This window comes from Ornithorhynchus anatinus, chromosome X3, assembly GCF_004115215.2.
Source record: "Ornithorhynchus anatinus isolate Pmale09 chromosome X3, mOrnAna1.pri.v4, whole genome shotgun sequence".
Taxonomy (NCBI): Eukaryota; Metazoa; Chordata; class Mammalia; order Monotremata; family Ornithorhynchidae; genus Ornithorhynchus; species Ornithorhynchus anatinus.
Window position 1 is genome coordinate 22,819,340 of NC_041751.1, and position 26,619 is coordinate 22,845,958.

The 26,619-nt window shown below is 42.7% G+C and overlaps 1 protein-coding gene across 6 annotated transcripts in view; it reads left to right on the plus strand.

The window, feature by feature from the left end:
• The window catches only part of SLC24A2 (solute carrier family 24 member 2), a 254,761-nt gene that overhangs the window by 198,520 nt on the left and 29,622 nt on the right, over nt 1–26,619 (plus strand). For 5 of the 6 annotated variants that reach the window (XM_029053758.2, XM_029053762.2, XM_029053761.2 and 2 more), the window contains one exon: nt 19,677–19,817. In XM_029053758.2, coding sequence (XP_028909591.1) covers nt 19,677–19,817 — 141 coding nt within the window. Of the gene's footprint in view, nt 1–19,676; nt 19,818–23,245; nt 25,401–26,619 lie in introns of those variants that run through there. The other variant, XM_029053763.2, reaches the window with a different exon arrangement.

Genomic DNA, 26,619 nt, shown 5'->3' on the forward strand with positions numbered 1-26,619 from the left:
TCTCCCAAGTGCTTACTTCAGTGCTTTGCACCCAGAACTTAATGAAGATGATCTATTAATTGATTGGTTGAAGGCTTCAACTTGGTCATCAAGGGAAAAAGTTTGGTATTTGTTAAGCGCTTACTATGTGCAGAGCACTGTTCTAAGTGCTGGGGTAGATACAGGGTCATCAGGTTGTCCCACATGAGGCTCACAGTCTTAATCCCCATTTTACAGAAGAGGTAACTGAGGCACAGAGAAGTTAAGTGACTTGCCCACAGTCACACAGCTGACAAGTGGCAGAGCTGGTATTCAAACCCGTGACCTCTGACTCCCAAGTCCGGGCTCTTTCCACTGAGCCATGCTGCTTCTCTTTTGGGTATGCAGATTAAATGGGATATGATGACTTCAGAAAATTGATGCATGTCAAAAGATCGGAGGTCTCTGTGGGAGAACAGGACAGATTTGTGAGGGGGGGGAGGGGTATGAGGGAGAGAAGGCAAGGGAGGAGGTTTTGGTTGGATAGAGGGATAGAGGGGTTGGTGAGGGTAGAGATCATACAGTGACCAGAGATGATGAGATCTAGTGTGATCCAAGTTGGTGAGGTGGTGAGGTGGTGTGGAGCAGGAGGTTAGGTTAGTGAAGTTGAGGAGTGATAGGAAGCGGACAGTGGAAGGGTCTTCAAGAACATCCACATGGATGTTGAAGTCCCCAAATATTAATGTGGGGATAAAGAAAGAAAGAATAGGAGAAAAGGGATCAAAATTGTTCAGAAAGTTGAAGGTGGGGCCTGGTCGGGGGGGAGGGCTAGATGACCTTGACTAGTAACTAGAGTGGGAGGTAGAAGTGGATGATATGGTTTTCAAGGGAAGGAAGGAGAGGGATGGAGAAAGCTAACAGATGCCTCCTCCCCCTTTCCCAGTGAGGCTGGGAGATTGGAAGAAGTTAAGGTCCACTCTAGATAGAGACAGAGCAAACAGTGTCATCTAATCCGGGTGGGATACGATAAGTGATTGGTAGCAATCTAGATGGAGAGGAAAGGGCAGATTTTAGCGATGTTGTGAAGGTGGAACTAACAGGATTTAGTGATGGATTAAATATGTGGGTTGAATGAGAGAGAAGAATCAAGGATAATGCCAAGGTTATGGCCTTGTGAGACAGGAAGGTTGGTGGTGCCATCTACAGTGATGGGAAAGTGAGGGGAAGGACAGGGTTTGGGCACATTAATTTGTCAGGGAGAAGGTTTTGAACAAATAAACAGAGCTGACCAGCATTTCAGCAGCCCCAGCAAACCAACATTTGGTAGTCGTGGAAGCAGGGAAGCAGCATGGCTTAGTGGACAGAGCATCAGCTTAAGAATCAAAGGAGTTAGGTTCTTATCCTGACTCTGCCACATGCCTACTATGTGATCTTAGGCAAGTCACTTACCTTCTCTGTCCCTCACTTCATCTTTACAATGGGGATTCAATTCCTGTTCTCCCTCCTACTTAGACTGTGAACCCCACGTGGGACAGGGACTGTGTCTAAACTGATTATCTTGTATCTCCCTCAGTGCTCAGTACAGTGCTTGGCACATAGTGTTCAATGAATACGACAAGGACTATTATTATTATTATTATCATCATTTTTAGCCCAGTTCAGGCTGTGAGAGACTTAGAGGATGGAACTCACTCTAGTATTCCCGCTCCTCGATGTTTTATAGTCCCTTCTACAAATTTAGTTTCCGGTTATCCAGTCTCTTGAGGTGAGCAGTGTAGAAACAGAAATGAAGCAGCCCTTAAAGGAAATGGAAGAATGTGAGAGAAAAAAACTGCATTGCTTCCAGTCAGTAGTCAACCAGTCAGTCAGTGGTATTTATTGAGCACTTACTGTGTGCAGAGCACTGTTCTAAGCCCTTGGGAAAGTGCAGTACAATAGAGTTGGTCGATGCAATCCTTGCCCACTGAGAGCTTACACTCTAGAGGAGGAGACAGACAATAAAATAAATTACAGATGGGGAAAATTGTAGAGCATAAAGAGATGTAACCAAGTTCTATGGGGCTGGAATGAGTCTCAAAATGCTTAAGGCATTTCACAGCCAAATTCAGAGCCGACACAGAGGCGAGGTAAGGAAGGGGAAATGAGAGGAAGGCAAAGATGGATAGCAGAGGTTCTGAGTGGGTAGTATTGATTAAGCACAAAAAACTGATTAAGGAGAGTGTTAGATATTACCTGATAGTTCAGTACGGTATCTTTTCCAGCTCAATCATTGAGCACTTACAGTGTGCAGACCGTGGTCCTAAGCACTTGGGAGAGTACAGTATAACGGAGTTGGTAGACATATTCCCTGCCCACAACAAGCTTATAATCTTGAGGGAGATACAAACATGAATATAAATAAATAAATTACAGGTACTCATTCTTTCCATTGTATTTATTGAGCACTTACTGTGTGCACAGCACTGTACTAAGCGCTTGGAAAGTACAATTCGGCAACAGATAGAGACAATCCCTACCCAACAACGGGCCCACAGTCTAGAAGGGGGAAGACAGGCAACAAAACAAAACAGGTACAAGTAAACGGGCATCAGTAGCATCAATATAAATAAATAGAATTACAGGTATATACACATCATAAAATAAAGAGAATAATAAACATGTACATATATACACAAGTGCTGTGGGGCGGGAAGAGGGGTAGAGCAGAGGGAGAGAGTTGGGGCGATGGGGAGGGGAGGAGGAGCAGAGGAAAAGGGTACCTAAGTGCTGTGGGGCTGAGGAAAGGGGGAGTAAATACAAGGTTTGTGACCTTAGGCAAGTCACTTAACTTCTCTGTACCTCAGTTTCCTCATCTGTAAAATGGGAATTAAGACTGTGAGCCCCATGTAGAACGTGAACTGTGTCCAACCCGATTCGTTTGTATCTACCCCAGAGCTTAGTGTACAGTACCTGGCACATTTACCATAAAAAACAAAAGAGAAAATCAAGGTTAAGTTGGGGAAAGGCTCTCAGAGATGTGCTTTTAATGAGGTTTTGAAGCTGGGGAGAGTGTTCCAGACCAGAGGCAGGCTGTTGGGGAGAAGTCGGCGGCGAGATACATCGGGGAATGGGGGCAGAGTCGAACACCTGATGCTGAAAAAGTGGATGCCACAGAATATCAAAAAGCACTTTCAACTGAAGCATGTGGATTTCACAGCAGCCCCACCCAGATAGTCACTATATATGTATATATATATATATATATATATATATATATATATATATAAAGCTATTTAGTGGCTTCAAAGAGCCACTGAAATATTTTAACAAGCAAGACTTAGAAATCATTTAAACTTCATCTCTGTAGAATGGTAACTTGGAAGGAGGGCAGTAGGGAGGATTTCTACCCCCAACTCACTGGATTTTGGAGCAGACCAGGCAGTTGTAGCTAACTCACTCCACCCCTTCTTCCCGATTGGAAGGGAGGCTGGAAACTGAAGCTTACCCAAATGCCACCTGGGGCAATACCTCATTCTATTTCTGACAGTAGCTCAGCACATTACTGCTCCAGCCTCAGAGGATCCAGTCCTTTGACTTTTTCAGCCGCAGCAGACTTACCCCCTGCCCAGATTGGACCGCAATGAGCATCTTCCCCCAACTAATGACAGAAGCAGGCCGACCCTTCTCCTCCCCATCGCTAAGGGCAGTGATTGGTGATTGGACCTAGTTCTCACTAAGGTGTCAGACACAACATTGGCCCCAGGGTAAATCTCTCTGCCTTCTCTTGCCTCTCTTTCCCTCTTTTCTGAGTTTTTTCTGTGTATGTGTGTGTGTGTGTATGTATGCATACATACCCACCTTTGCCTCATCTTTTTATTTCTCCTTTTTGCCTCTCTCATGCTTTTTTCTTTCCTCTCGGGACATGTCTTTATGTGTTGCTTTCTCTCTCTCGCTCGCTCACTCTGTCTCTTTCTCTCTCCTTTCCCCCACCCCTCCTCTGCCTCTGGGGTGATTACAAACTGAGGTCTCTATGGTTCCCAGCCTGTATTACCAGCTCTGGTGCTGGTTGTGTTTCTGGTTCTATGCTTTGGCCTGCCCAGCTGTAATCTCCCGCTCTTGGTGGATCCCACTCTGCTCCTCTGCCTGCATCTCTGGGTCCCTGGCAAGACCATTTTGGTCCCATCCTTTCGAAGGTTCCTCCTTCCTCATCCCCAGTCACCCCTGCGCTCCAACCAAAAAACTGACCCCTATGTCTGCAGTTAAGAATGTTTTCATTTTTGAGGGTATCTTTTGAAGGTATTCAAGGAGCTTCCGTTCATGATTCATCGCAAAAACATTTCAGGCCTTTTGTATCTATCTCAAAGGAAAAGTGGCATGAGTAATATGAATAATTCTATTCCAGTGGACTTATAAAAGTGTAGGAGTCATTTTATGGATTTTTTAATTATCCTATAATAGTTTTCATGTTGAGAAAGTCTTTATGGTATGCATCAGTAAGTGATTTTCAAAACCAATGAACACAGCCTGGGCACCTTATAGAATAGCATTAGAAAAATGAATCTACCTTGTCCTTAGACTGCGCCTCAGAAATTATTTAGCACACAATATTCAGGCAAAATACAAAGTTAAGGAAACACAATTGCAGCTTATAAACTTTCCCACCTGCTATTTTGTAAGTGGCATCTGAGTTTCTTCACAGATTCAAAAGGTCAAAGATCTCATTGCTTATGACAAAACATTTTGGTACTAGAGTTTCATTTCAAATACTTCCTGGAGATGTGGATTAAATTATTTTTAAGTCACTGTACCTGAATGAAATCACATTTAGCCCTAGATGCTTTTAGGATACAGGCAAAGTAAAGCAGCTTGCAGTTCAATGTAAGTCACAAGCATAGTGTATCACTAACAGACTCATAGCTTTAAAAATTGGAGGTGGCAATTGATCTCAGCAACATTATAGAATGATTTAAATTGCAGCTCTCCTGGTCTAGGGGCACTTTCTCTACCCTCTCAAAAATGAAAATGTTTTTGGAAACCTCTTCCAAGAAAAAGAAGGAAGATGGGACAGAATTGAAAGAGAAAAGAATGTTGAGTTTCCAAGAAACATAAAATAAAGAACAGAAGCAAATCAAAGAGTGACAAGCAGAGACTAAGAGCCAAGGGAGTGTTTTAAAAGACTAAATAAGATTATTCTAATGGACAATACAGTAGTAAATAGATTGTAATTCCACTGGAGTCCTGCTTCATGGTCCATGGTCTTCATGGAAAGAGCACCATGCTGGGAATCAGAAGACACGCGTTCCAGTTCCGGTTCTGCCTCTGGCTGGTTAGCATGGGCAAAGACCATATGTGCACTTCGCAATGTGTTGCACACCCTGCCCCCCTCCTCATTCGTTACACTTTGTGCCCCAGTGGAAAATGGTGGGGAAAGTGGGCACTGCACCAAACCACTAGCACTAGAATCAATTCCTCTGTGCAGGTCCTCAGTCCTGAAGTGTCAAGTGTGAGGCTCATCTGTCCTCCCCAGTGGAACATTCCATCAATTCCACTGGGGGAAAAAAATGAAATAATGACAGATTTTCTCCCCAAATGAGTCCAATATAACTAGCATTTAAAGTTTTATTTTGTGTTGAAACTGGGTAATTTTGTGTTGTGTTACAACTGTGCTGTAATACAGAAAATTACATAAAGGTGAACTCTCAGAGTAAAGAAATCTACATTGCTAGTTGGTTTGAATGCCTATCAGATTTGAATCAGGGTATCTCCAAAACGAGAAGCTTTTCCTGAAAACTGAAAGCATCATCTTTTTCCCATCAACTACTCTCTTCTCAGAGGTGCCTCTAGTTTTTTTTATTTTTAGAAAGGAAGGAGTTAATGCTATTTCTTAATTCTATGGATGTCTGCTAGTCATAAATTCTGGCAGCTTTCTCCCACAGCTCTCTCCCCTTGCCATAAAGAATTAAGTCACCATATGACTTGATAATTGGAAGTGTCTGGGGTATTAGTTTAAGGACCAAAAAAAAAAATCTCATTTTCCTTTATGATAGGCATTGAATTTGAACTTGGATCTCCAGATCTGCAGGACGTGTACTATTATTGACTATTAGCTGTCAAGGGTGATGCATCTCTCTTCTTATGTCCCAATTTAACATTCACTGCACCACTGCTGTTTGGCTTAGCTCTCTCAATAATCGTGGTAGGGAAAGATAGGGAGGTCTGAAAGTCTTGTTCACCTCAAATTATCACTTGCTTTAAAGCCAGTGTATAGGATCCAAATGTTCTCTGTGACATTCTTATTGTTGTTTTTGTTGTTATTATTGTTAAGATCATTACATTTCTTAACACTAACTATGTGTCAAGCACCATTCTAAGCCCTGGGGTAGATAGAAGTGTGTGCGGAATCTTATGTTCAAACATTTGTATATATTGATGTTACATTTTAGAAAGTTTTGATCTTGGGCTCTTTTTTAACTTTCAGAGATCCTAATTCTGGTAGTTTTAATACCCATTATCAGAAAGGTCACAATATTATGATGCTACATGCCTCTCATGTGACGTTTTGTGTTTTAGAAAGTACTGCAGTGTACCCCTAAAACCAAGGTACTAGAATCCTGGTTTTACCCACGCCGGCCTTCTAAGAGCTGAAATGATTCCCTTCACATATTAATAAATAAGGATCCAACCTTTAAGCACTTTCTTCATTAACAGAGTTCATTCATTTATATTTATTGAACACTTACCGTGTGCAGAGCACTGAACTAAGCACTTGGGAGAGTACAGTGTAACGATAAGCAGGCATATTCCCTGCCCACAGTGAGTTTACAGTCTAAAGGGGGAGACGGACATCAATATAAATAAATAATTTACAGACATATACGTAAGTGCTGTGGGGCTGAGGGGTGATGAATAAAAGGAGCAGAGCTGATGTAAATTTCTTCCCTTTTTTAAATTTGGACAGTCTGCCTTTGCAATTTTGTCCTACTTACGGTGTTTTTCCCCCTTCTTACCCTTCCCAAGTATTCTTCAGGAGAAACCTCCTTTTTTTTATGGTATTTGTTAAGCGCTTAGTATGTGCCAGGCAATGTTCAAAGCACTGGGGCAGATACAAGGTAATCAGGTTGAACAAATTCCATGTCCCACAGGGGGCTCAGAGTCTTAATCCCTATTTTACAGATGAGGGAACTGAGGCACAGAGAAGTCGAAGCGACTTGCCCGAGGTTACACAGCAGGCAGTTGGTAGTGATGGGACTACGACCCAGGTCCTTCCGACTCCCAGGCCCAGGCTTTATCCACCAAGCCGTGCTGCTTCTCTAATTCATTCTTTATTCTGAATATCTTTCTGGAATGGTGACATTGCATACTTTGAGTGCTTTACTGAGTTAAACTGGGTTAAACCAGTGGTCCACCCAGCCCAGTCTCCAACAGTCTGATGGTTGCTCTCTCTTTTTTTTTTATGGTATCTGTTAAGCGCTGACTGCGTGCCAGACACTGTACTAAGCCCTGGGGTAGATACAAGCAAATCAGCTTGGGTACAGTCCATGTCCCACATGGGGCTCACAGTCTTAATCCCCATTCTACAGATGAGGTAACTGAGGCACAGAGTAGTTAAGTAACTTGCCCAAGGTCACCCAGCAGACAAATGGCAGATCCAGAATTAGAACTCAGGTCCTTCTGACTCCCAGGCCTGTTCTCTGTCCACTCAGCCAAACTGCTTCTCTGCTGTCCTCAATTTGATCCTCATGTTTATAGATGGACTATCTCACATATCCCACTTTCCCCATAATAACCCATAATGGACCACTCATAATTTTGACCCTTTTTAATTTATCCAAACTCCTCTTGAACCTGCTGTTATTTTCCACCCCCTGGATGAAGTGTTTTTGTCTTTTTTCTGTGAACCTATCGCTCTCAAACATCAGTGAGTGCCCCCTCATCTAGTATATTGGTATTTCATGAGCAAAAATTCCATGCTCACCCTGCCTACAGTCTTCGTGATTTTTTAAAACTTCAATCACGTTCCCTCTCTATATCCATCTAAGCTGAGTAGTCCAAATCCTATCAGCCTGTCCTCATATTGAAGCTTCTCCACCTGCACGATCACCTTGGTTGCCCTTACATGAACCTTCTTCAGTGCTATTATGCTCTTCCTAGTTTGCCGGAGGAAAAAAAAATGGATCCTTTCTGCACGATTTCCCCCATTAATAAGGCTTTCCATTAGACAAAATGGCCATACTCCATCTAGCCTATGAATTTCCTAAAAATAATATCCATTCTCATTAGTACCACCTCCTACCTCCAGTGTACACAAACCTTTTCACTAGTTTCTAAGGAAACCTAATTGGAAAAGTAATGAATGCCACTAATGCCAAGGATTTGGTTCCTGGAGAAGCTCGAATGCTTCAGCAATAGAATATAGAGAAAAGAGAGAGAGCAGCAGAAAATTTCAACATCCTTTGCTTAAATGGAATGATACGTATACGTCTTGTGCTTAATCTTCTTTGATCCTTCTGAATCATTCTTTGCTTTTGCTGCTCCCTGACAGATCACACTTTTAAATATTAAATAACCTGAAAATATCAGCCTCCTTTATCAGGTTTTGATCTGGGTAACACAGTGAACCTTTGGGTGTTGTTAAACATTTGATCTTTTAGATGAAGCAGCCACCAAAGATCAGGTGCATGTTTTATATTCATATATTTTACAACCAACCTTAACATATCCTTGTGAAGTTGGACCGGGTGGCATAGATGCATGAAATCCTCAAATAATCCAAAAACCTGAATTTTAGCCTTTATTATGGTTTAAACCTGCTCACCTACTTGGTCTTCTCTTAGCTCCTGGCAAGGAACGACATTGTCTTATTTGAATTCCATCTACTTTTAGTTCTACTTCCCATCCATTACTGGGGGAGCAGTGAAATGGTCAACAAATAGGACAAAAAGGAATAGTAGAGAACACTGCTAATCCACAAACTGGGTAATCAGGCCCTGACTGTTCCAAGTTGATTGAATTTGTGTTTTTCCATTTTCCAGTTGATTTTCACAGTAGGATCTCCCCAAATTGTCAGCAAAAATAGAAACCTTTCCTACTCGTCAACTACCGAGCAGCTCTTTACAGTTATGCAGGTGAAAATTGTGCCTAGTGATTGGAAACAAACTTCTGGTAAACCACTAAATGTCTACTTTCTTGTGGGGAAATTAAAGCAACCAAGGATTGGAAGGAGGGAGAATTAGAGGCAGGCAGGCCTCTATTTCAGAACAGACTGCCACCCAGAGTCAAAAGCGGTGGCGGGATGAGAATTCAGGTGATCAGTTTGCCAGGCTGGACACTAGCCACTGAACTAGACAGTCCGTAAATGCTGATTTCCACATTCGGTCCCTTTTCTTTCTCATTTACCTATCAAATTCTCCATTCCAAATCCGGGGACCTTTTTCTAGTTCCATCTCATTATTCCCAGGCTCTTTTTCTCCCTATCCCCATTCTCCCTTCTCGTTCCAGCTTTACTTCCCTACTCAACCCTACTGGCCTTATTGCCGTGGATATTACATAGCCCTTGGAAGTTAGCCCAAAATCACAGGGGTAGCCTCCCAGGTGCATGTGCAGTGTCACATAAGGAAATCTACCTGAGTTGGCCTGAAACCCCAAACCTAGAACATGGCTACGGCGGGATGCCAGATCTCCTACCTCCTCCACACACACACACTCTTGCTCCAGAGCAAGGTCCCTGTTACAACAGGCGCCACTTCTGAACCAAGCGAAAGGAGGCTGGGCACTTTCAACCTCAGCCACCCTGAAGCAGGCTTTGCTTCTAGGCATCTCACTCTGATCCTAGCGCAAGCTTGGGAAGGAACATCTTTTGGGATGGCTCCACCCTTTTGGGATGGCAAAAGGTAGTTGAAAGACTATTTACAGACACTGCTGAGCAACACAGCTGTTCAGTAATTTGCTATACATCACAAGAGACTGAGTACGTTTTTAGAAAGGGTCTCTACAGGCACACTGCAATATGTTTTAGGTAGGTAGGGGTAAGCAAAAGAGGATGAAGCTGTGTATGTAAATGCCACAGGAAGAGATGAAGACATGCAACAGGGAGAGGTGATGCAGAAGTGCCAAAGAGGGCAGTCTGTGGGAGTTATCAGGTAGTGAGTGGAGAGATTCACTAGGAAAGGAGAGTAATTTCAGAAGGGCCTTGAAGATGGGAAGAGCAGGGGGTCTGCCAGATGTAAAGGGGGAGAAAGTTCCAGTGAGAAGGGAGGCCATAAGCAGAAATGAGAATGAGGCACAGGGAGAATGTTGGTTTGAGTACAAGGTGTACAAGCTCGGATATAGTGGAAAAGGAGTGAGGGTAAGTAGTGGGAAAATTTTCTGCTGCTCTCTCTCTTTTCTCTACCTTCTCTTTCTTAGTATTACTAAGTAGTAGTGACTGAGTGCCTCAAATCCAATGGTCAGTAGATTCTGCTTGATGTGGATAGATAAGCAACCACTGGAGGTTTTAGTATCCGGTGAACAGGAGTGGCTCTCCCACATAGGGGGCAGAACCCCATTTTAGAAAAATCATGTGGGCAGCAGAGTGAAGTATGAACTGGAGAGGGAAGAGGCTGGAGGCAGGGAGACCAGCGGAGGAGGCTGATGCAGTGGTCAACCGAGGATGTGACGCATGCTTGGACCACCGTGGTGGAAGTTTGAATGGAAGGGCCTCAATCTGACAGCCCCACCAGAACCGGCCCTTCCAGACCATCTCGGGAGTCTATAATATGGCTAGATGAGATATTTCCAGCTGTGTCAAAAACTCCGATCAACAGCCCAGAATGTCCACTTCAGGCATTATGACAATGAGAGCAACAACCTTTCTTTGCTGCCACTGAAGAGGAGGAGGAGGAGGAAGAAAAGTCCACCCAACCTCTCCTCCACTCCTCCCTGTTGGCATGTTACCACCACCACCCCACCTAAATCCTGGCCAAGAATAGGGCCCACCTTCAGTCTTCGGGATGGCAGAACGGAACCTTACTGTGACTGTCCCACCTACAGCAGGATTCCGTGGGCTTCAGGCACAAGGCACAAGCCTAGTTAGCTGCAATTCCATGTTATTATGGTTTTTATAGATCTGGTTTTCCAGGGCCAGCCTTTCTGTGGAGCATGCATTTTGGAGGCAGGGTATGGGGGGCCGACAGTCTCAGGATATAGAGAAGGACTGTCCTTACTAGGGAAATGAGATTTCCAGAGAGACCTAATGCATCTTCCCCCTTTTGTCTTTGGTTCATCTATATCATTAATATTTCAACATTTATTACGCACTGACATTGTGCAGGGCACTCTACTAAGTGCCGGAGGGAGGTTCTAGGACTCCGGTTCATATGCTTTCCCTGGCCCCCAAGAGGCCTTCCATCTAAACGGCTAGGGAAAGAGAGACCCATACAGGGAAAGAAATCATGAGATAAAGAAATATTTTAGCTCTGATTTAAAATGTATTAAGCCAAAGTCACTTACAATGTCCATAAATCTTCATTAGAAGTGTGTTAATGGGGTTTTATTTGCATGAAAATGAAATGCTGGCATTTGTTTTTCTTTAAAATTAAGCTCTCTGGAGTCATTTAGTACTGCCTCTCTGCACAAAGAGGGTATTATCGTTAACGGATATTTGACGAGTTTGGATCATAAGAGGGTGCTTCCTCCCTAGGAAGTATCCAGGAAACAGGAGTCTTCGCCTGGTGAAGGAGGTGCAGATCATGGCCATTATCAGCAGGCCAATACTTAAAATAGCACCAAGGGCACCTTATTAAGGCTGTGCCACTGGAGTGGAAATTCATAAATGTGATCCTATTACTAAATCTTGAAGTGGCGCTTCCACCCTCTCTCCCTGATGCCCTGCCATTCGTTACCCCAAAGTGAATATTAGCAAGCTCAAGTTCGCTCCCAGGGACACAGACCCACACACTCTTTTGAGATTGCATTTTGTCAACAGGAGATGAGATATTCTAATCAATAAAACAACTTGAAGACAGGCTATTTTAAGATGTTTCCCTGGTTTAATTTTAACTCGATGGCTGAGGTCAAATAAAAAATGTGCTTGCTTCCAAATCTTTCTGTGCCCTTTGTAATAGTAACAAGCGAGAATGAGAGACTGAAATTTCCAAGAAGTTTTTCTCGCAGCCCTTTCCAATTTTGGACTTCTAGTTGGGTCTGTTTGTCAGTTTCCCTTTTCACCGGCAATCAGATGTCAATTTTTTTGGTTTTTTTCAAACCATCCAAATTAGTTATCAATGGAAAGCTCCTCAAAGACAGGGATCATGTCCACCAACTCTCTTGTGCTCTCCCAAGGGCTTAGTACAAGTGGTCTCTTAATTCTTTATTTGCCACAATATCCACAGTTCATCAATATACCACAATAGCAGAGCCACTCCTCTTTACTAAAGACAAATCCTGACACTTAGGCGGTACTGAAGCCACTTCGTTCTGGGTCCCAATACCCTCAGTGAAGGTAAAAAGATGCTGCCTGGAGAGAAGGGCTGGGAAGTATGGACAAAGATAAAAAGGATATATGATGCTATTCACATTAGATATGAGATATAGAGATGAGAAGCAGTGTGGTCTATTGGAAAGAGCACAGGCCTGGGAGTCAGAAGGATCTAATTCCGCCTCTGCCACTTGCCTGCTGTGAGACTTTGGGCAGGTCACAACTTCTCCAAGGCTCAGTTACCTCATCCGAAAAATGGGGATTGAGACTGTGAGCCCCATGTGGGATTGGACTGTGTCCAAGCTGATGAGCTCGTATCGACCTCAGTGCTTAGTAAAGTGCCTGGCACATAGTAAGCGCTTTACAGATACCATAAAGAAGAAATAGTATAAAGAAGATATCCCTATTCTCCACTGAGAATAGTGTCATACACCCCATTTCTCTTCGTCCATACTCTCCAACCCTTCTCTTGTTACCTTTCATTTGGTGAGGAATGGATCAAAAAGAATTCTGGGAGGAAGTGCACAGAGCCAGGAGTATGTGCCACTTAAATGTATTCCTGATCCTAAACCCAAGTAATAATCCCTGGATCTACAGCTGGTCCAGCCATTTCATCCCTTGAAAAGTGTGAGACTCATGGGAGCTGAACAAGCAATAGATCTGCTCTGGTGCAGAAACCTTGGGTAAGTTTATCAGGGTCGCATAGAAACCCACCGGAAACACTGACAGTCTTCAGTTTGATTCAGCCTAGATTGTTACCTTCCAAACTAGTTATCAATGGTATTTACTGAGCACTTACTATGTGCAGAACTCTGTATTGAGGGCTTGGGAGAAAACAGCAGAAGCAAAAAACACGGTTGCTTTCCTTTAAGGGATTTACAATCTAGTGGTGGGGCAGATAGGCAGACAAATTATTAATGCAGTGGGAGGAGGGTAAAGAACAAGGATGCATAAAGGAGGTTGCCTCTTTCCCAATCATTAGAGTAATCCCCAGCAAAGTAATAATTAATAATTGTGGAATTTGTTAAGTACTTACTGTATGGCAAATGCTGCACTAAAGGCTGGGGTAGGTACAGAATAAGCAGATCAAACACAGTCCCTGTCCCACATGGGGCTCAAAGCCTAAGGGGAGAATGGATAGGAGAGCGATCCACAGAGGAATTAAATGGTTTGCCCAAAGTCACAAAGCAGGCAAGTGGCAGAGTCTGAATTAGAACCCAGGCCTCCTGACACTCAGGTCCATGATGCCTCTTCCATTATACCAGTGCAGGTCAAAGTAGGGTTTATTCCTCCATGTTCTGCGACCTCTATAATAGCACCTAACATGCCTATAATACAATATAGACTGGAGGAGCTTAATCACAAAGAAAGTTTTACTGTTCCCAGTTATTCACCATGACCTCACACCTCTCACTTTTTCTAATTCTCAGCAGAGAGCTTCATCAGAGGGCTCCTTATCATCCAGAGGGCGATGGTGTATCTGCACATTCTGTGACAGTTTTGTGTTGGCTTGTTTTAAATTCCAACAGTTATCCCAAATGCAGCTTTGGGAACTAGTACAATATAGACAATTGTTTTCATTGGCTAATAGGGTGTTTAGGACTTGTGCATCTAAACAGACAGTTATTTTCTGCTCTTTGCTTGTAGGGTGCCTGCTCGGTGACTTTGGCAGATGGGGAAAGGATATAATCTGAAGGTTATAAGCAGAAGGGTTATTGATGAAATGTCACCATCTGTTGGGATCACTTAAATCATCTGAGTCATACTGAGTTTTTTTGTGTGTGTTTTGTTTTGTTTTTCCCAGAAAAGGTTAGTTCAGAGTTGCAAGAGAGGCATATAGATGGAGGATCAGTAAACTTAGGGGTGGCCATGTGTTGGCCTCATAAGAGAGATGCTGGCAAGAGACATACGCTTCCAATTGAAATCATTTTCAATTATGGTAACCTGATGCCGGTGGATCAGGAAGAGTTTGGCAAAACTCAGCACTAGATATTTATATAGTCTCCGAAAAATCGTTATCATTCATATTTTTAGTTACCTGGCCCAATCCTCTTCCTAGGTTTTTGTTTGGAAACAATGGCAGGGAGAGCAATCCTTGATGTATTCTGTAATGCTCTTTCAGAGGATCATAGTGGAAAATCCAAAGGACATAAATAACCACCAAGGAGCTTCCAGAATGACCTTCTGAGCAATGGCTTTAAGGTCACCTGAGGTGGCATGGTTTGGGAAGCCGCATGCCTCGAGGATTTTTTTAAAAAGCTCACTGCACATGAGGAACTTCCAGGCGTGTGTAAAATTGAAATCTTCATTGCCTCATTTTATCTGTTGCCCCACTTTCATTAAAGGATTACTTGAGGATTATTTTCTATGTTTTACTCTAGGCAATTTACAACTAAAGGACTTTTCACTAATAGTCAGGATAAAATATTACACAACCTCGCCTGGCAACCTATTCCAGTTTCTTATAACCTTTAAAGTCACAAAGTTCTTCCCTATATCAAAATGAAATCACTCCTCATCTTGTCTTATGCTGTCGAGTCGTCTCCAACCCATAGCAGCCCCATGGACGCATCTCTCCCAGAACACCCCACCTCCACCTGCAATCGTTCTACTAATGTATCCATAGAGTTTTCTTGGTAAAAATATGGAAGTGGTTTACCGTTGCCTCCTTCCGTGCATTAAACTTGAGTCTCTGCCCTTGACTCTCTCCGATGCTGCTGCTGCCCAGCACATGGAGTTTTGACTTGCAGCAGATTGCCTTCCTTGCCACTGCCCAAGCTAGGAATGGAATGGGTAGGCCTCTGCTTGACTCTCCCTCCCGTAGTCGAGACTGGTAGAATACTGGAAACTCTCCCGGGTGCGACCCTGAGAGGGGGAAATCACTCCTTTTGCAATGCAAATCTATTTCCTTTTATTCCATCCTCAGAGAAGAAGGAGAACAGTCATCACCATTCCCCATATAGCAGTCCTGTATGTACTGGCTGATGTGTGTCAGTATCCCCTCAGACTTATCTTCTAAATAACCCTACTCATTTAAACTTTTCCTCAAAGTCATATTTTCCAACTCTCCCGTATTCTTCTTTGCTCTTCACTAGACCCCCACTGTATGCACCTGCTCCCGGTAACCAGCCCGAAACTGAATCCAGCAGAACCTCACAAGAACAGAGAAATATAGGCCTAGCCCACAGAGAGAGCACTTAAACAGCAGCCTATCCTTTAAGACAATATTTAGTACCCAGTTACTCAGAGCTGGATGAAGTAGATGTTGACTGAAATCTGTTCATTCATTTATTGAATCGTATTTGAGTGCTTACTGTGTGCAGGGGACTATACTAAGCACTTGGGAGAGTCTGATACAACAATAAAATGTCACATTCCCTGCCCACAATGAGCTTACATTGGGGGAGACAGACACCAAAGAAATAAAATGACAGATAAGTGGTGTGGGGGTGGGAGGGGGGTCGGGAAAGAGCAAAGGGAGCAGGTCAGGGCGACACAGAAGGGAGTGGGAGATGGTGTTCTTGCTGACTCTGCTGTACGAAGCATCCAGAGTTGCCTCGGCAACTTTTGGCTTCTTTTGTACTCAGACTTTTACCTCCCTCGTCGTCGTTTCTAAGCTAGTTCCCCAGCATCTGCCCCATTTTACTGTCACTGACATGAAAGGAACTGGTTTAGTGACCATAAATGAAGGGAGGGCCTTTGTGAATAATGGCACCTGCACAGGACCTCCCAGCAGCCTACTCTCATCAAGGATGGAGAGAATGAGGTGCCATGCCTCTGTCTCCTTAGGCAGCTGAGCAAGAAAATGTAATGTTTTTTGAGTTTTTTTAAGATCTTTTTAAAAAACTGCCCAACAGTAGCTCTAAGATTGACAGGTCTGAAGCTTTCTGCTCCACTCTGGGCAACTAATTGTAAGAAGTCCCTTACCCCCTTACTTTGTTGAAGCCTGAAGTATCTTCAGTTCCCCATCTTCTTACATCTGGGGAAAATTTTGTGCACTGTGGAGCCTATGAGACTTTTATTTCCTAGGTCTTTTGGAACCCAGTGGCTACTGCTATGGAATGAGAATCTGGCCCCTCCTTCACTGTGTAGGTGAAACTGCAGGCGCTGGACCTCAGAATTCTAGGATGTATCTTAACTGGGCCTGTGCATTACAACTGACCACATATGGAGAGCCCAAATATTCTGCTTTTTTGGAGAGAACAACTTATCAAAAAATGGTCTTTCTGGTGTTTACTTATACTCGATAAATTAGGAGAAATGATAAACACTGAAAGTCCTCCCGAAATCTCATTTCTTCCAAGAGGCTTTCTCCAATTAATTCTTCCTCGGTACTTTTGCACCATCTCAGCACTTAAGCATTCACAGCCACCTGCAGCACTTTTGTATGTATCGATTAAATGCTGTAGTATCGAAGCACTTGCTTATTCACCTATCCATCTTTCCAGTCACTTTTTCCTCCCATCTGTCCTTCTTCCCCCTTAGATTGTTTACTCCTTGAAGACAGCAATTAGGTCTTTTATCAGTCAATCAATGATATTTACTGAGTGCTTTCTGTATGCAGAGCACCTGTACTAAGCACTTGAGAGAATACAATAGGGTAAGCAGACCCAATCCCTGCTCTTCGCCCTATTAATCTCTCCCAAGCATTTAGTACCATGCTCAGCACGTAGTAGATATGCAGTAAGGACTATCAATTAGTAGTTTGCTTAGAGACAAAACTGTAAATCTTGAAAACTTATAGAATAACAAATGTGTGGCCTAAATTAATACAAATCGCTCTGATTGTTAAACTATCAACTGAAATCTTAAACGGAATTATTCCTGTGGTGTCCTTTCTTAAGAAACATCAACCATTGACATTTAATGTTATGAAGTAGTTAAATTCAACAGAATCTATATTTTCTCACCAGGCTTTTTGCTTCTGCTTTTCTAGGACCCCCATTTGGGCAGGCATAGTCTTTGAAAGGTATTTTCCTGCAGTGTAGAACATTCAGTTTTCTTGTTCGAATCTGCAAGGGGCCAATCTAATATCTGTTACCAAGGTGCCATAAGTGGACAGGATGAGCAGTTTTGGAAAAAATACACTCAGTTTACATAGATAGATATAGGTATAGTTATAGATGTGGCTACATTCTTGCAAAACCCCACATTAAGGAAAACTCATGTTATAGTACTCACCCACTCCAACAGCATGCTCGTGAACACAGGCCGTTTCCTCCAAAACTAAGCAGTGACCTAAGGGAAGACTTGTCCTAAAGTGGGGGCCTAATAACATTCTAGCCAAAACACTTACTAAAAATATGCATCATAGCAAAACGGAGTCTAAGTCCCAGCCCAGGCACCATAACGTCAAGTGGGAATTTTAGGCTTTTCCAGCCCCCACTCTTATCCCCATACCATACCCAACCTTCCCGGTTGCCTCCATCAATCCCTGAACTAGGTAGGGTGGAAGTAAGGTCAGGGAGGTAATGCCAGTCGTCTAGCTCTTTTGGGCAGCAAATATCAATCTAAGGATTCCTGGCCCAATTGGATAAGGACCCAATCTCCAGATGAAAATCCCCTGTCTGCATCCACTCAAGGTAATGGTTGAGTCCTCTCATGTAGAAACTGAACCCAAGGATACGATCAATCTTGCCAATATCAGCTGGCCAACACGTGGACTATGGTTAGGGCTGCTAAGAAACACAAGAATTCACTAAGGTTTTTTCAACAATTAGTTCTGCCCCATGCAGAGAGGGTTGATGAATTTGTCTGCTTTTCTAGGTTAAGAAATCACTTCCTTCAACTTAGTGTTTTTGTTACAGGCTAAGGGAATAAAAGCCACAGTCAGATCCTCAGAATAAATGTGAACTCTGATGTGGCATTTCTCTTTCCTACTTGAAATTTCATGGAGTCCTCTAATCAAGAGAAAACTGAATCTGAGAGACAAGTTCCTATAGGCTGATCTAGATTGAGAGTCGGTGATTGTATTTCAGTGAATTCCAACTCTTAAGAGTTACTTAAGAGTTGGTAATTCAGTAACTTCATTTATGAGTACTGTGTTATGTCAACCTCTAAGAGAAACAAAAGAAAAACAGCCAAATAATGTTAAAATTAGCATAAATATCTCAGTACACCTATGCCTGTGCAGAAGGAAGCCTTTACATGATGAAGGTGAGGGTCACCAGAAGAACTGCACCCAGCAAATCTAACTCATCCCTCCCAGGTAAGGGTGAGTTTATCTAGACAATCTCAGGACACACTGAACGATGAGGCAAGGTTAGTTGGAGGAGAGAACCTTCCTTTTAAAATGTTGTTTCTGGCTTCTCTCCACCTAGGGCAAACCTAATGTTAAACTACCTCCACGTGAAGGCTATTAAAGAGCTCGGCACACTAAATAAGCAGTAGGGAGGCTCAGGGCATTTGATCCACCTCCAGGCCTGATCTAGAGGATCCATCTGATCAGCAAAGAGTAATTGTAGGGCAGTCCCCAGCATTCAAGCATGCTATCAGCTTGGTCAAATGGGAGAGAGGAGAGCAAGATAACCAGGACCCCTAGTCAGCAGTTGTCCATCATAAAGACCTCTGGACAAATCAAAAGGCTGGAAAGAAGACAGAATCTCATGGTAAGCCTCGCCCTCATTTTTCCGAGGCACGCAATCTTATCTAAATTGTAACAAAAAATTCTAGATAGCAAGCGCTCATTATCTTGAAAACTATGAAGGAATACATGTCCATTCACTTTTCCATGTGTGTATCATTTCAATCTGCCATGCAATTTGCCTTGTGCAGACTCCTTAATGAGACCAGGTTCCTTCAGTGCTTATATTACAAACTGTTTCTAAGTTAGGTAGGTATGTTTGGAAGTTACAACTCCTTCAGGCCCCCGAAGCTCTATTTAGTGCACTAAAACTCTACTTGTATCTCCAGTAACGTGTTCTAATCACCTGTCTTCAGGAAGTCTTTTACTGAATAATAACCTGAGTAGCCATCAGGACACAGTCCAAGACCCACCTTTTTCAGTGAATTTGCCTTCTTGGGGAAGAGTGTGTCTTGAGTGAGTAACTTCTAAAAGGCTATTTTATGATACCACTGCCTGCTCTTGTAGAATTATATATTTGATCTAATTTTTCTAATTTATTTCAGGTTGCCAGTACAAAGGCTGCAATTCTCTAAATCTGAATGATAAATCACATGATAAATAACTGAAGTGTCTCCAAGAGGTTCTTAATTTGGACTGTTTGATAGTCGCCTTCTTTTAGGCTCCGTTCTTACCATGCTGCTCATTTGATTTTCCTGGCAGACTTCAGATGCTGGTGAGGAAGATGACGACCAGCCACTCAGCCTGGCCTGGCCTACCACCACCCGCAAACAGATAACATTCATTATAGTTTTCCCAATTGTGTTTCCATTGTGGATTACCCTGCCAGATGTTCGAAAAACTGTGAGTAAGCCTTCTGGAAGTGTGGTGTGGGTTAAAATGAGTTTGTGCAGTCTTCACATAAAACCTATAAAGGTATGCCCATCCTCCTCATCATTTACTCTTTTCCCTTTTGCTCGTTTGTTTTCTTTGGGACAGGAATGGAGAGTGAAACATCTCCCTCATGAGTGTGCTTAATTGATCCCAAGTCTCACTTCCTGTTCTTTCCCCCTAAGAGATCCTTGCCTTTTTAGAGAGAAAGTTATTTTAGAAAAGATTGCCTTGAGTGGGCAAAGTGAATTGGATCTGTAGATAGAAATTGTTATTCTCGAGATACTCAGAGCATAGGTAAAAGAAGAAATCCTAGAATTCCCATCCATTTCCCTAAACAGAGATCATCGTTTCATCCTGCTGCCCTTAATGAAAACTTGTTTGCCTACCTTGGAGGCTCCTTGGTTCATCCTCAGTTTATCCTCTGCCTAAGCATGATGTGGGGTTCACAGTCTAAGCTGTGCTCCCAAACCTGTCCGTACATAGAGGTCATGTACCAGTCCTCCGTACCAACGAAGCCTCCTGCCAGGTTGGTTAAGGTAGCCTTCAGAGAAGCATTTGCCAGTGTTTAAAACAACACAGCCCTGGGACCAAGCAGTGACAGACAGTGAACTGATGGGTCTGCAAATGGCACGTAAATAGCTTCCAACAAATAGAACCAGAAGATAATCAGGGCATGCGGAGGAGTCTGTCCACGGGTCAGAAAAGGTTTCTGAAGATTCCAAACCCAAGTCAAGCCTGGGAGTAAGGAAGGGTAGGAAGCGTTTGAAGCGATCATCACACTCAGCCTGCCTTGTTTCTGGTGTTTCTAGAGTTTCTGGTGAAGGTTAAAATCTCTCCAAAAAAATCGAATTTTCAGTTTCAGAAAAATAGATTGGAATCTGGGAGGTCATAAAAAACATACCCGTGGACTAATTTTTTTAAAAAAAATGGAAGGCAGGATCAATCAACGTTATCTCAAATGACAGGTCTCTCTCTGACTAAGCAATGGATTAACAGTTCAGAGGAAACACTCAGAACTGGAGCCTAGTTTTACTTTCACAACAGCAGGACTTTTCTGCTCTGTTCCTCCAAGAGGAACCAATCGTATCCTAGGCCAATGACAGGGAGGTAAATTTCCTGGTTTCCTAGTACACAGGTAGATATAACTTAGCTGATTTTTTTAGGATGCATCCTGTGGGCTATATGAAATGGTTAAGGAAGGGAATTAAGAAATAAATTCCACTGGACAAGTCTACAAGGCACGAGTGTATTTTTTGAGGAGATTTTTCCAGTTTAAGTTCCATGATTGAGCTGAATTTGCCAGGGGTAAATCTCACACTAGGTTGATATCCAATAAACTTTTGTCCAGAGACACTATAAAGTCATGAGTGATGTCTTTGGAGCAATATACCGCTGGTCCCACTCTAGAAACCCAATCATCAGTGTGTCTATCGGAATGACAGCTCCACTCTGTCTTCCCATTCTCCTGGAACCCCCAGGGTTCAGGCAAATTGGCAGTAAGTGAAAGGAGTAGCCAAAAGCCCTAGGCAGCTGGTGGACTTTTAGGCAGAATATTCAACCCATCTGGTAGCATCCTCCGGCACACAGTTAGGTAATCACATTGCTTTCAATTCTTCCACCTCCATCCCCTCAGACACACTGCTTCCCTGAACTGAAATTTCCTCCCCTACCAAATCTGTCAGACTATAACTCTTCCCATCTTCAAAGCCTTTCTGAAATCCTACCTCCTCAGGAAACCTTCCCAGAATCATTCACACCACCCTAGCCACAGCCACTCAACAACCACCCACAGTACCTACGCGTTTGATTCCTATACTCAGCATGTAGGCAATGTATTTAGTCTTTCATTTGTATATTCAATGACTTATTGTGCTATTTCATCTTGATATACTTGTTCTACTTCCTGTTTAAATACTCCTGCACACACTATTCGTAAATAATTTTCATCTGTCTCCCACTTTAGATTGTGAGGACGGGGAACATGCGGCTTTTTTCCGTTGTACTTTCCCAAGAGCTTAGTATAGTTCTTCGTACCCAGATGGCAGTCGATAAATACCGCACACTGGGTCGACTGACTAAAGATCCATGTCTACACAAGCCCAAACTAATAATTTTCAGCCAATCTAAGAAAATGACAATAAAAGGGACTAATTGCAAATCCCTCTTCTTTTGGGTTGCAAGCAAGGCTGCTTCTGCTTTCAACATTAACTATTTGGATTAGGTTTTTGTTTTTTCAAATAAATGTTGTCTGTATCCTGGAAAATTCAGCCACTGACTTGGGAAAGGTATGCTCGATAAGTGGTGTTTATTAATGAGCACTTACTGAGCACTATTCTGAGTGCTTGAGAGAGTATAACAAAAGCAAGATATACATCCCCTGGCCTCAAAGAGCATCTCTGCCTCACTCCCTTTCTCTTCTTGTGGAATAAAAGAACCGACCCTCTACCTCGCCCTAGAAATATTGAGGATGTGTGAGCTATTAGAAATGGTGTGGTAAATGACCAACTCTCACTTATTTAGGGTCTCATGATCCAGATCCCTCACGTCAACTCCTGATGGCAATTTTTTTTTTTGGTTGGGTTTTTTTTTTTGCCATTTCACTCCTCAATAGCACCTTCTCCAGAGGATGGACAGGGAAGAGAAAGGGGAACTCTAATTTGAGGTTTGTTGCCTGTTATCAACATAATTGGGTGGCTAATGGTCTCTTGCTCCTCTGGAGATTGTCCTAACAAACCTGGAAAGTGACCTCACAAATTTAAGGATTGGGGAGCTACTCTAAAGAGAGATTTAGTGGATAGGAGGGTGTAACTTAATTTGAGGATTGTCTATAGTAGATTACCCAAATTCATGTTCTTCTTGTCCTTCATTGGTGCATAAAATTGTGAATCGAACTGTGGGGCTATCTAAGCAGTCTTGCTACACCTCAAGATCTCTAGCTGCACCCCTAGTATTTTATCAGGAGGAATAAAATTAATCAAGAACCAAATCTGTGTGTGTGTGTGTGAGTGAAACAAAGAGTGAATGCTAATTCTAATGATAGATACAGGCATACTCCAGGTTGCAATATAACCAATCCAGGGAAATAGCTTGTATCATTCTTGTATCATCTGATGCCTTGCTCAAGCATAAACCCGACCAGCCTCAGTGTTTCAAGCAAGCACAACAGGTAAGTAAATCCCTCCCACCCCTTTACCCATCTCCCCGCCCTTCCTGGGTCCTGGAGGTTTTCTTTCCCATCCCCCCACCCCCACCCCCCCTTGCTTTTCTCCATTTCCCAGGTACCTCCACTGGGCACACGTAGCCAACATAATTGGCTTTTTTTTTTCCTATTTTAAATTTAGCAGCACTCCCCGCTGCTGTGGTCACCGCCCCTTCCCTTCCCCTTCCTTGGCCTGCAGGTCCCACCTCACTACCCCGGCCAACACCGTAGGCACAGGAATGAACCAGAGAGGGCTTGGCTTGATCAAAAGGTGGCGGAGGCCTGGGAGAGGGCTCATCAAGTTCTTAATGCTGATGAAACAGGATTGTTCTGGAAGAAAATGCAAGCCACAGCTTTTCTTGCTAAAGAAGAGAAGACTGGCCCAAATCACTGGAGAGCAAAGGACGGGTTTACCCTGCTCCTTTTTGGCAATGCAACAGATGACACCAAGCTCAACCACCTCCATGGATACCATTCAGAGGACTCTCACACTCTCAAGGAAAAGGTCAGAACTTTGTCGTCTGTCATTTGGAGATCCATTCGTAATGTTTGGGTGGCTGGAAACTTATTCCAAGTCTAGCATTGCAGTGAATTTGTTCTAGCAGTAAAGGAATATTTATCAAAAATAATTTCTTTTCAAGTTGTATTGTTGTTGGACAGTGCACACCAGGCCATCCTCAGCCTATAGGTGACTTAGTTCCAGAAGATGAAGAGGTGTTTCTTCCCCCAAACCCCACCTCTTTTCTTCAGCTATGGACCAGCAGGGATTGTGAGCTTCAGGCATTATTATAACACATAGCACAATGACCCAGGCAATTGCAGTAAGAGAACAAAGCTGGTCCAGCTCTTAGAGAATTCTGAGAGGGCTGTAATATCTGGAACGCAGTGAATAACGTTGGTGAGCGTTGGCCTGAGAGAAGAGACCTCTGAGCAGAGAACCAAAGATGTTGTTGAACTAGGTAGTCAACTTAATTTAGAAGCAGACGATGCAGATGCCAGTGAGTTCACTACATCTCATTCAGAGGAATCATTTGGCAAAGACCTCACTGAACTACAACAGTCCAGTGCATCACCGCAAGAGGCTGGAACCGATGAAGGAGTAGTTATGGTTTCTCCACTGTCAGCTCGAATCTTGGCAAAGAATTTTCCAAAAAGTGGGTGAACTTACAAAGATGATTGGAAAAAACCATAATGGAGAGAGGAGTTCAAAGCAGAGGTGCTAAGAGAGGATTCGCTGGCTACGAGGTGCTCCATGAAGAAAAGTAGAAGACTGCTATTCAACCCAGGTTGGACCAATTCTCCTTGAAAATTGACAACCCCTACTACAATTGGCAAAATTAGCTTCTATTTCTGCAGCCTCCCGAAAAGACTAATAATCATATTACAATTCATTTATCTAATTGTGTGATGTTTGCTTTGAATTACTTGAATAAATATTAAACAATAGTTTAGTGATGTTTATCGTTACAATAAATAGCACGTAAAAGAATGTCATACCTCTTTTCCAGTGATTCTGGAATGGATCCTAATCATAACTTGTATGTCTATGGGAACTATGCCCCACAATACAACCACATTTTCAAGGAGCATACCTCCGTTGTATTATGGGGTTCGCCTATATATAGCCGTCAAGAATCCTCGCACTTCAAAATGTAGTTAAAATTTGATTTCCATGTCATCTCATTTAGGTTCCAGACACAATCTATTACTCAAACTGAGGGTGGCTTGGACTAAGGAAAAAAAAGAGACTCCATTATCTGAATCAAATTGAGCAATCACCCATCACCCCAAGTGGCCAGACTCTGTTTTGTTCGGATATTCAAGTTTTTCATTATCAAAGCTAGCCTCAGTGCCATTTCACTTACCAGTCCTTAACTTTCAGTTAACTTTCAAGGAGTGATTTAGGCACTGCGGAAAAGCTTTCTAGAAATAGAATTCCGGTTATACTGAACAAGCAGTGTTTTAATTAGATTTGCCTTAATGTGTCATAGGTATAGCATGACTAATGGTAAATTGGGTATAATACTCTCTTTAAAGAAAACATTCGTAATGTAACAAAAGCCACATGAAGTGCCATTTTCAGGAAAGGTGGGAGGGAGAGAGCATTGTTAATTGATAGTCTTAACTGGATCTTTTACAGAGGTTTTTAGAACTGATAACTCTGGGTGTTCCTAGAAGCTTGTGAATTTCCCAAAGAGAAAACATCCAAAGCTCTGACAGTAATTATTAGGACAATATTATTTTCGGTGTATAAGGATAGCTTCAGAATAAATAATACTCCCATTGTTTTTCCCACCTCATCTACATGCAAATGATATGGCAGTATGTACCGCTACCCATGCTTCCAATTCCAGTAGTTAGTGTGTACTTCACTTTTCCATTTTTAATCAATGTTTTATTTTTAAAATATAATATAATCAATCCATTGATTTTTTTTAAAAAAAGCATTTATCAATGTTGAAGTTTGCAGGTAAAAAAGGGAAGGAATGTCATAAAAAAGCCAGCTTTTTCTTAGTACTAAATCACTCCTTGGGATGTATGTGTGTAGCTGTCCTTCATTTTCATAGATGATGCTACTGCTGATAAAATCTTGTCAATGCGTGTGACTGGGAACTGACAGGACGGATATTAAACTGATAGTCCACTCCGTATTTGCACTTGCTCCAGTAATGGGTTTGTGCCAGACAGGGCTTGTCTCTATTTTTGAGCCCGCCTCTTGGTCGTCTTGATCTTTGTGAAGACTTTTTTTGAGGAGAGCAACCCCCTCCCAACAGAGTGGTCTGTAGGTCTCCCAGTAGCCCACTGTCCTGTCAAATTATTTGAGGAGACTGTGTTTCACTGTGCCTCTCAATTGTGTATTCTGCCCCCCTTGCTTGAATGTGCCCCTTTTCAGTTCACCCACCACGCAGCAGCTGCTTCAGAATCCTGCTGTCATCCCTTCTCCACATATGTCTTTCCCAGCGGAACTGTATTGCTGTGAGCATTGTTTCAGCGTTGGTGAGCTGACTGCTTTCCAGGACCTCACTGTTGGTAATCTTGTCCTGACATTTGATGTTGAGTATGGTTCATAGGTGAAGCTGGTGAAATTACTCAAGAAACTGGCGTCTCTTCTGAGGTAGGTCCAGTTCATTCATTCGTTCATTCACTAGTATTTATTGAGCGCATACTATGTGCAGAGCACTGTACTAAGCGCTTGGAATGTACAATTCGGCAACAGATAATGACAATCCCTGCCCAAAAGCCTTAAAACTTTTCTACTTGGCATTGTGCTTGGGGCCCTCTTGCTTCCTGACTCTGCCTTCAAGTCCCCTGGAAGTAAATTGATAGTTAATGTATCTTTCTGGGAGAGCGTAAGGACTGGCAACTATTTAGGATTGAGGTTAGCTCTGATATCCAAAGGTTTGAATAAGTGAACAAAATTGACTATGGCTACCTTGGGGAGATGGGTGATTGCCCAATTGGATTGGGTTAGCAGGGACTCTATTTTTTTTTTAACTTTTAATCTAAATTAGCTGTTGAGCTCCAAGTTCTTGTTGGCTGCCAAAAAGCAATGTTGATGTTAAATCTTTAGGG